At 33.0% G+C, this 11,343-nt stretch overlaps 1 protein-coding gene across 7 annotated transcripts in view; it reads left to right on the top strand.

Moving 5' to 3' along the window:
* Positions 1-11,343, top strand: part of Rbp6 (RNA-binding protein 6) — a 748,725-nt gene that overhangs the window by 1,352 nt on the left and 736,030 nt on the right. For 6 of the 7 annotated variants that reach the window (XM_087403540.1, XM_087403538.1, XM_087403543.1 and 3 more), the window contains exon 2: positions 3,635-3,675. In XM_087403540.1, the coding sequence (XP_087259666.1) occupies positions 3,635-3,675 (41 nt within the window). Of the gene's footprint in view, positions 1-3,628; positions 3,676-11,343 lie in introns of those variants that run through there. The other variant, XM_087403541.1, reaches the window with a different exon arrangement.

The raw sequence follows: 11,343 nt of genomic DNA, 5'->3' as shown, positions 1-11,343 counted from the left end.
TCTCAGTGCGTTGATATGATGCCGCGCGACGATCGCTCGTCCTTGGAAAAAGCTTGTGTTTCTGTTATCCTGCTCCGTGTCAGTGCTCTGGTTTTAACGTCGGTCGCTTCCAAAACGGATGGATCCGCGCACTTTGCTATGATTTCGAACCGAATCGATTGGCCGTCGACAATGATGCAAATACCGTCGTGTATCAATCCGCGATGCAGAAACACGCATGGTGTTTATGTTTGCCGGGCGCGTGAATATGCGTACCTCTCCTCGGACCGGTGGCGCCTTCTTTCAACGTTCAGTATACTCCCCCGTGTCGACGGGGGCGAATGGGAATGAGGGTGGGAGAGAGATGAATGGAAAGAAGGTGGGAGGGAGAGGAGATGCCGCCACCTTCGAATTCTGCCCGTCAACCGACACAATTTCGCAGACTCGCGAAAGAAATACTGGAATACCACACGTGAAGACACCACGCTTTGTGATAGCCACGTGGTGGACTGATTCTTCCGGGCGAAATTACGCGTGGTCTTGTCACGTGATTGCCCGAAATGGAGAGTACCGGTCCAGGTGCTCCGCATAAACAATGTGTAGTGTTCTTGAATTGGATTTTCAGATTTTTCTCACGATCGATAGCTACATTAGTTCAATGTCAACTATATTTGATTTTTACATATTTGAGATTTGATGAAAAACACGATAGCTCGATTTAGCTTCGATTGTGGTTAACGAACTGATTACATCCTTGATTAAAACGATAGTGGGGTATCCGATCGATTCCATTCGCCCGATCGTACATGTCCGGTTTGTTGATGATATCTGTATTGTTTGAGATAATACGTGATGGTTTTATACAGCTTTGGTTGTGACTAATGAATTGATCAGGTCATATCTCTCTGATTACGATGATTGTGAAATAACACATTGATTAGTATTGGTTAGAGCGCACTGTGATAGTTACTGTGCTTATTCAATGAGATCTTCAATTCTTAGAGAATATTTCGCTTGATTTCGCTTGATTGTACGTGACTGATGAATTGATTAAATTATATTACTAATCATTACCAGCGTAAGATACGATTGATTAATATTCGCTAGATTAAATATTTATCCAACGATGTTTGAATTTGTTTGAATATGGTTAAACTGTATTTTTAATTATACTGAATAATATAGGTATTCTTTTCTGAAAACTTTATTACATATTGTAGCACAGGAAATAATAATTTCTTTATAAATTGCTAATTTTGTCTTTAATAGTATTGAGAAAACACAGTAATGTTCATGTGCTCCTGAATAACTCCAGACAAATGCATGTTCACAAATGCGTGTATATATATATATACATATATATATATACACATATTTGTAAGAGATTATAAATATATATTCGAATTTGTTAATTACTCTGACTTAATTAAATATTTTTTGAAGCACATTTGACACGATTTCTTTAACAAATTAGGAAATCTACTTGAATTCGAGTTTTACATACAAATTTTATATTCAATTAAAGATTAATTTTGAAACAAATTGTATTCACAAGAAAATAATCATAGCTATGCTGTTGTGATCTATGTAACTTTTGGTTACTAACTCAAAATATTAAGTATTTTAATAAAGTTTATATATTCGCTTTTCGAATCAATATAAAATGTGCTCTAACGTATCTTGAGATAATTAAAATGAAAATTATACTGTGAAATTCTACATGTTTATTTACATGTTTAAATTTTTAAAGAACATTTGAAATATGAATTTTAATACTTTTTCTCATAAAGATAGATATATAAATACAAGCATGATTTAATATCTGACAAGATTTTTTATTGAGTTTTTTTTTTACATGTCCAACATACTTCAAATAGTATTCAATGGTAAAATGTCGAGAGAGAAAGATGTTAATATATTTTATGTTGTTTGTATTGACAAATAAATAAAAAGATAAACTTCTTTGAATGAATTTATCGAGATAACATCTTAATTATTTTTCTCTAAAAAGATTAGCTTCCATTGGAGACTTGAAATGTTAAGTGATATGGACGTTAGTGATAAATTAGAATATGTATATATATTGCCACATTAAAATAATTTGTATAGATAACAATTCTTTAATTCTCGCGGTGTTCACGAGCTAGGAAACGATAGCCCACTTTGATTCTTCCAATTGGGAAGCTCTAGATGGATAGGCGGATAGAGGCTGTGCAGAGAGAAGGCGGGAGAAGTGACGGGCAGGAGGGGCGAGCGCGCGTGGGAGGAAGATGGCTATATTGTGGCTCGGAAAATCGATGTTCAAATGCGCCACCACGTGATTACGTCCACCAAGCGGGAGCGTTATCTCACCGTGTAATAATGCGAGGCGCGATTATTTGCGACGACGATGATGAAGAGCGAGCAGTAGTGGGGATCGCTCCTCATCCGTGAGGTGGAAGGGGGGACGAGATCATGAATGAAAAGGATGGGAGGTCGTTTCCTTATCGACGCACGCTGACGGATACTTAAGCCGGCTAATTAATGACGCGTACGTGAATCGATTATGGTCACTGACTGTCGTGAGAGAAGCGAATTCGCTTCCTCAGAGATTATACCAGCCGGTCTTCCGGATCGGCCTGTTTATTCGCGGAGCTGTTCGTGTAGTCGCGTTTGCGGTCTATTTAAAAAGCTCAGAGGTCATCGTTTTTTTTATCGTTCGACGACCTTGATAGTGAGAAGTCTTCATCTAGAGCTCTTTATGATGTCGGAATCTTCTTTAAAGCGTTAGCAAAATGCGTGCAATCGCACTTGTATAGATGATTTATAATCGTGCAGATCGTTCATCGATCTGTAAAACAGATAACACTTTTGCTGTGGAAAAATGCAGATCGATAAGCACGTGTTCCTCGATGGAAAACTTTCGAACGAACGTAATTAATATTATCATCCAAGTTTCCTGGATTTTTGTATTCTGTTTAATGTATAGAAAAGACTTCACTTTCTATAAAACTCCCTGAAGTGATACAAATGTGAAAGTTTTCGATATCAATTCAGTTTTTCTACTACAATAATTCTTAAGTATTGAAGTAATGATTACTAAGTGTGTGAGCAGGTTGGATTCTTCATTCGAAATGTCATATATTGCTTAATTGCATGTGCTACGTACATTTGTTATCTTTTTCGTTAATTCGTATTGATAGTGGCTTTCGAGAGATAAGATACATATCGCACGGTTTCTTCCGACGGCGCAAATTCGAGATTGATGGGATCTCCTATACGGAAAAAAAATAACGAATTGGTCGGTTGATCAATTGGATCAATCATATGTGTATGTGGTTCGATTTACGGCACTGCGTGTGAAAAGGAGAGGATTGTGAAGCGAAGGTGCCGGTCCGAGAGGAAGTCGCGCAATTCGCGTTCCGTTCGCGATCGGAAGATCCAGTCTTCGGGCGCGTCGCGACGAAACATGTTCGCGAAAAAAAAAAAAAATAAAAAGAAATGGGTGTTGTTCGATTGTTGATATGTGGTGACACCTGCCGCCCAGGATGGGAGACTGCGCAGGGGGTTGCAAAATGGTACCGGAAGTTACCCTCTGCCGGCAGTCTCCACTTCCTCTTCCGCCGACGACCCGCGACTGGACGACGAGCCTGATGGAATCGTCTTTCTTTTCTAGGAAAATGTTCATCGGCGGTCTATCTTGGCAGACCAGTCCAGGTATGTGGCAAAATACATAATAGCATAATTGAACTGCATTGATAATTATTCGCGATAGATGCCAGCGGCGCGGCATCCATCCGATCGGGAAGTCCCGTTTGCGAGAATGATCTGAGAATGGTCCATTGTGGATATTAGCTCCTTCCGTCTTTACGGTTATTATTTACTGATTTATATGTCGACATACATTTTTCTCACGAGTTGCTGGGCATCACCGTTGAGATGTATCATTATCAAGAAGTCGAAAAACAGCTTTTTTTGTGAAGAGAAGTATCATTATTAACGGGAATCTGACTAACGGATGCTCCGACGACTGAATTCTTCTTTAACGAAGTTTGATGCCATATATTATACATTGCATATGCATTTTGCTTCTATTGTTAAATATTAATTGGTTAAGCCGATAAAATAAAATTTTTATTGAAGTAAAAGTCATTTTATATTAATTGAAAAGTATAACATATATATTTTAATAATATTTTTTTATAGTATTTTTAAAAAATCTAAGAAAACAGACACTGCAGTGAATTTTCGCAATAATTAAAAAATTGTCATGATTGATTGTTTTGATACGTTCCTATTTCGTGATAGAAAATATTTCAAAAATGTGATTTATTTAGTGATGGAAAATATTGTCAAAAATGTCACTTATAAAAAGCTGCAAAGTATATTTTTTAAAACTTTGGAAAATATGAAATTTTTTCTACTGTCTTATAACTTGATGTATTTCCTTATTTTATGACAGCGAACGTTACTATACATCACCTCTGAAAAGTACCTTTTTATGTAAGAAGAGAAATATTATATGTGAAAAATATGGTAGAACTTAATGTCAAGTTTTTCGTTGTATGACGTAGTTATACATATTTATACAAATATATTTTTACAAATTTATACAAGCTTTGTACAAAGGCTAAAAGATTGCCTCCGTTAACATATATTTGTGATTTCAACAGCGGTATATAGAAATCTGCATATTTTTTATACTTTTCTATGCGAAGCATTTGCGTAAAGTATCTTTAAAGAAATGTCTCTTTGATACGGAAGAAACAAGCAATATCAAGAAGTAAACCACTGACCAAAATTGTTTACATCAATGCCTATTAATAGTACTAATGTCCAGTAATGCCCAAGTAATGTTCAATTTTTATATCCACTAATATTTTATTAATACTCGTTAACGCCCTAGTAACGTCCTATTAATGCTCTAGTAATGTATAATCTCATACTGCTGTTATAATATACAATTCTTTCAAGTAATGCCCGCAGTAATGCCCCAAATCTGTACACCGCAATGTCCTCAGCTGTTTACCTCTCGCGCAATATAAATGATGAAAAAGCTCAAATAATAGAATTCGGTATTACTTTATATAAAATATATCGAGAAGTATTATATATGAGAAATTGATGGAAATCTAAACTTTCATTGCACATTTAAATTTTCGCAAATTTACCAAATCCGTTTCAAACTGTAATGATATGATATTTTATTATTTATAACAAAAAAGAGTATGTATATCACCAAATAATGATATGATTTGATGATATACTTTAATGTTATAAATGATGAAATATAGTTATTATTGTTTTGTATTATCTTCATACGTTTCTTTTTCTTATCATTTAAAGCAAAAAATTGAAACGTATTTTTAGATTAAAAAAAAAAATAGAAATGGCAAGAAAAAAACCTAAACCTAATCTCGGCAGATCTTAATTTTTTCTTCCGTTTTTTATTCATCATATATGATAAATAACGATACATCATGTAATAATATCGTAGGGAAAACTCATACGGAATGAACGAATAGAGATGCTTGTATATGGTCGCATTTTACAGAATATTTATGGCGGTCATGTATTTGCGGCTTTTTCGCGATATCTAATTAAGTCGATGTGATGTCCGCGCGCGTGTATTAATCTTATTTATTCTTGTCACCTATATTCGCGCTATGTTTATTGAAGATGTTACCAAGGATCTCAGTAAGAATTACGTTTTGCCACATTGCTATTTATTATAGTTTATAACATAAACATTGTTGAAATTGGTATATATTAATTCTTAAAGATATTTGCTTCTCATAATAAATATTCGTAATACATAATTCATATAACAAAGATATAATAATTTAATAATAATGATATTATAACGTATAAGATAAAAAATTATTATTAATTATTATTGTACCAAATGTGTTACTATTATTATATATAGTAATATAATATATAATAATAATATAATATATATTATTATTTTTTAACTTTTTATATTTAAGATACGTAATTCGTCATATTATAAAATTTTGTGTACATATAACATATAATGTATATTTTTATTTTCTAAAAGATACGAAACATATTGGTTCTTTTCATACTGTTCTTTAGTAATGAGTTTGTTCCAAGGAGAGCTTCCTGCTGAAAGAATACAAGTAGCAAACTCATTAGCGTTATTTGCCGTTGTTACGTAAGTCGTGTCATCATCTCTCTCGTTTCTCGCCATCTTGCTTGCTTGTTCCATGCTTCGCTTTTTCGTGCTACAATTCGTTCTTTCTCTTCAAGTCATTTACAGGATGTAGACGAATAACTTTTATAAACTTTGCGGGCGCGCAGGACGCTGGTATACGTAACTTTTCAAGCAAAACGTGAGGTCCGCGAAACCTCATGTTGGGCGTTGTAAGACGATAAAAGCTGCCGGTCTGGCAACATGAATCAGCAGATCAACTTTCGTTTAATTTACACTCCTGCCGTCATGTTTTGAAAAGGTTGTGTACTAAATTATGTGAAAATGAGGTCAGTAACCAAAGCTCTCTCACCGGATTTTATATCTTATAGCGGAAAATGGAGCTCATAGAGAATCCGTGTTTCATTTTCAAAGTTACTTGTATTGAATAAGTTGTCTGCATATTATATACATTCATCAAGTTTGTAAATTATCCGTTTACCTTCTACATAATTGGAAGGCACGCGTTTCATGATTGAGGTTTCTGTCTTCTCTTTTGCTTCTCTGTTTTGTATTAAATATCTTGTTTAGTTTCTGGAATAAGGTCAATTGAGCTGCACGCCTTAGTTGTCTTATTGCGCTATCGATTTATGTCTTGTGGGCCATGTTGAAATATGCCATGTTGAGATTTTTACTAGACAATACATTTTATTCATATACATGTAATATGTAAGTGTAATTTAATTATTGCTTTTTGTTCGTTACTTTTCTTTACATCATGATAATTTTACGATTCGTGCAATAAGACAAACGGATTTTTTAATGATTTTTTTTTTATTTAATAATAAATTTTATTATAGTTATTATATACATACCAGATCGTTATAAATTTTACAATATTTATTTAAAATTTTTCAATCTTTTTTAAAGCGATAATGTTATAAACCACAAGAGGAATAAATATCTTTTAAGGATATTGAACAATTATTGCGATTTCATATATGTGAAACTTTAATAAATCACACGCGATCTCTCTTGACATATGCGTGAGAAATATGATATACATAATAAGCGAAAGTGTATGTAAAATTTGCGCGTTATTCTTTTTATTCCGAATCGATGCTATGATATCCGGTTCAGAAAAACCAATAGCCGCTGGAATAATATTTTTCTTGGTGTGTTTGAATGATACCGTGGCTCGACTGCATATTCCTGGTATTGTCCGATGCGAATAATTGTCGTTTAAATTGTTTGCAGCATTGAATGCAAATAGAATATCTTTGTGAAATTGATCAATAACGATAATTGTGTAAGTTGAGCGGGAGAAATGTTTTCTATTTATACACATAACTTTCCTAATTAATCTTCATGGAAAAAGTTTTCTTTATTTTATTCATTTTATATTTTTATTTAGTAAGCTTCTTTTATCTACATTTATACATTCAGTTAATTTTGTCCATTACGCAATAGATTAATTTACAAGCGATTCTAAATAATTAATGTATTATCCTATCTATTTTTGTAAAACACAATCTGTATTAGTGCAATGTTCTATCTCAATATGATTGATTTTATTTCAAATTAGTAAAGATATTCGGAGATAATACGTACCTATTATTAATTAATTATACGATATAAACGCATGATTATTACTGTAATAATCACTATTGCATAATATATGTTTTATCGTATATCTTATTATACTAGGTAAAATTAAAAATTGAGCTTTACGTAAATTTCGGTCAAGTGCATTGAAAATCGCGATATCGTGTGAGCGTGTTTCTTCTAACAAGCGCCACATCTTCAGCGATCTAAACATTAAACTGACTCTTTGGGACTGGTCCAGAGGTTGTGGAAACAACGTACACACTATAATATATATCATGGCTTACAAGTAGGCGTCAGTTTCCGCCTGATTTTCGTCACTCTCGCTGAGAATTAATGTACGAGGTTTACAATAATCGCTGTAGCTAAGAAATTGCGGCTTGAATAAACGCATTCTCGATACGAAGCAATTCATCATATATCTCGTTAATTTTTTAGAAGTTTTGCTAGTTTCTTGATTAAAAGAATACAAGTAATAGAAAAGACATATTTGCTTTTATTTTAGATATTATACCTTATATGATTTAATCCAATATGCCTTATTCGCTGTTTATGAATAATTACAGTGAATTTAATAATAAATAATATGAATAAATGTACATTGTGTGCATATGCACTAAATGCTACTATTCTTTTAATATCTTCACTGCATCTACATATGTAAATATCTGAAAATGTCATATTTTTTTTAATGATCAAAAATGTTTTCTTCTTTGAATCTTCTGATCATCAGTTTTAAATCTCGGCAATAAATTTGAAAAAAATCGCAAACCTTAAATAGGCCATATAGGATTTTTGGTTATCTTATGTATTTTCCTACAATAAAATCGAATATAAATATTTTTTCAAATGTAGGAAACATATCGATAGATTTTTATTGTAAATGATTGAAAATTTAAATTTTTTAAATTTATTAAATTCCAGGAAAATATAGGTATAGATAACAAAATTTTATTGTCATTTTCATTGATTTTAAGCAGATTTTATGTTCTATGATGTATGTTCGCAACATAATATTTTAAAGAATTTGTTAACATGGATGAAAGATATATATTGCAACATTAAAAATAATATCTAATTGAATTAAAGAAGAAAATTGATTTTTTAAATGTTTGAAGAACCTACAAATGAATAAAATGCGTATTTAAGGATGCTTTAATTTTTCTATCATATTTTTCTCATAATTTATTTACATTAGTGCGATTCACGTTTGGCAAAAGATTTATTTATAATAATAAGTTTTCATTGAATAATTTTTTCAAATAAAAAATGAATATGACGAATAGAGATTAGAGATTAGCATCGACCTTTTTACCTTTTTGCGACAATGATATGCCAAACATGACCGAGCACACTATCGACTCTCGCAGCAAATCGATCGCAAAGTGCGGACGAGCGAAACCTCTGAGGTTTCCCGTCGTCGTTGTCCTCTTTGCCGTTGTCGTCGTCATTCTCGTTGTCGTCGTCTTGGTTCTTTTCGTCGTTGTCGTTGTCCTCGTCGTCGTCGTGTCGTCGTCGTCATCGTCGTCGTCGTCGTCGTCGTCGTCGTCGTCGTCGTCGTCGTCGTCGTCGTGGTGTCTGATGCAATCGAGCGCAACAGACTCTACTCTCGACTCTCTCGCTATTTTTAAACGTAATTGCACCCGGCCGTTTTAATGGGCGACCAAGCATAGTGACGGAGATAGAGCTACGAGCCGACATGGAAAAATAACGGCAAAAATTCGCCGACAAATTTCACCGAGCACGTTAACCCGCGAACTTCGGATGAGAAGACATTAAACTTAGCTACTGCCCGTGAAAATAACGCTTTAATAATTTATAGTATGAAGCCTTGATCAATCTTTCACCACTAAGGATGTAATCTATATGTACATTTCATGTGAATAAATGCGTCTCTTTTACGAGAAATTTTCACAAAAAAATATCATATATTATTTTCATATCGTAGATTATTTTTTCAAGGAAATACTTGATATCTGATCTAAGATGAATATTTTTTTCATTTGATTTGCAAATGTCAATTAATTTTTCTCGGATTTGCAAAATGACTAGATTGATTTTTAATTATCGTGAATTATGTATTTTATGATAAGATCACAATAACAAAGTTCGTCACGCGCCGCTTCGCGTGCGCGAGCTTAATGTGGGGCGAAATGAGACGTCGGTCGATTAGTCACAGAACAGCGACATTGTCATCCCTAAACAACGCCAATTAGTACCACTCTAGAGCGGATTATAAATAGTACGTTAGGTAGGTCTGGGTTGAATTGGACGGGCTTTAAGTTGCGTATTAACATGGATGACGCATTTCGTATGGATGAGTATCTCTTCTGTTCGACGTATTTTTAGGTTAATTTCAACAAGTGCGTAATAACTCAATTGCGCCGACAATATTGAACAAATTAAATTTAATCAAATTAACGCTCAGGCGAAATTATTTTTAAATTGCTAAAAGAATCCATAAATGAATGAAAATACATGGAATTTAGGATGCTTTTGTGCATTTTTTCCTCGTAATTTATTTACTGCAATGCACGTTTGGTAGAATGAAATTCGGAATTTATTTATAACTAATTTTTTTATTGGACAATTTAACATAATTATACTTACAAGTGAAGTTATATGCATATATGTATGTATAATGTATTTAATTTGAATTATTTACATTATCTATTTTTACGATTCATAAATATGCAACAATTTTATATCGTAGCAATAGTACTTTTAAATTGCACAACAATTGTCAACAATTGTGAGTGTGAAGTTTCATCGCTCTCTATAACTGGGAAATTCAAAATATCGATGAACAAAATAAATATCCTCTCTTTTATTTTCCTGAAATATTAACGCAAGTCATAGTTTGTTTTGATCAGGCGCGCGGGCAAATGTTATTTCCGCTATATTTTACCAAAATATGCAGTCCGATGTGGTACGGCAAATTTTGGCCGGTGCATTTGTGAACGAATACGTGAACTGTCACGGCATCAGAAATATTATTCGTAGATGGATGTCGTTTACAATTTAGCGGGTGTTTTAATAAATATTTTTTCCCTCACGGCGGTTTATCGTCATTGCCTTCACCGCCAGATGCTTTTCCTATGAAGAATGTTTATTGATATTACAAATATAGACCTGAAGAATATTTAATTTTTTTTATACATATATAGAGCGGTAATATACATATTACTGTAAAGCTTTATATGCATTTGATTATGACACGAGTCAATAGAATTTAATATAGCTCTTTGTTATATCGTTACTCTTATAAAATCTCTTTTCCATTCAAAAATAGATAAAGAAAAAGAAAAAGATAGAAAAAAATATTTTATATTTTCTTTTGATAATATAATTTTATATCAATTATTATCAAATCGTTCTTTATTTCCTACTAGACATAAAATTATTCATTGTTCCAGAAAAGTAAAAATTTAGTTGTAAAAGAAATCGCGAATTTATTCCAAAAGTTCCGAAAACGAGAATCTATGCGCGCGCACTCGAAAATTTCAGAATTTAAATATTTAAGAATTCGAATAAATTTAAAAACTTGTAAAGTTTTATTTACTAATCGTATGGCCTTACAGTTCCTGTTTCGTATGTTCTAAGATTTGGTAACTGCCGATAATCCG

This window comes from Acromyrmex echinatior, chromosome 2, assembly GCF_024713525.1.
Source record: "Acromyrmex echinatior isolate Ae372 chromosome 2, ASM2471352v2, whole genome shotgun sequence".
In the NCBI taxonomy this organism is placed as follows: Eukaryota; Metazoa; Arthropoda; class Insecta; order Hymenoptera; family Formicidae; genus Acromyrmex; species Acromyrmex echinatior.
Note: the sequence above shows the minus strand (reverse complement) of the source record. Positions and strands in the feature narration are given on the sequence as shown.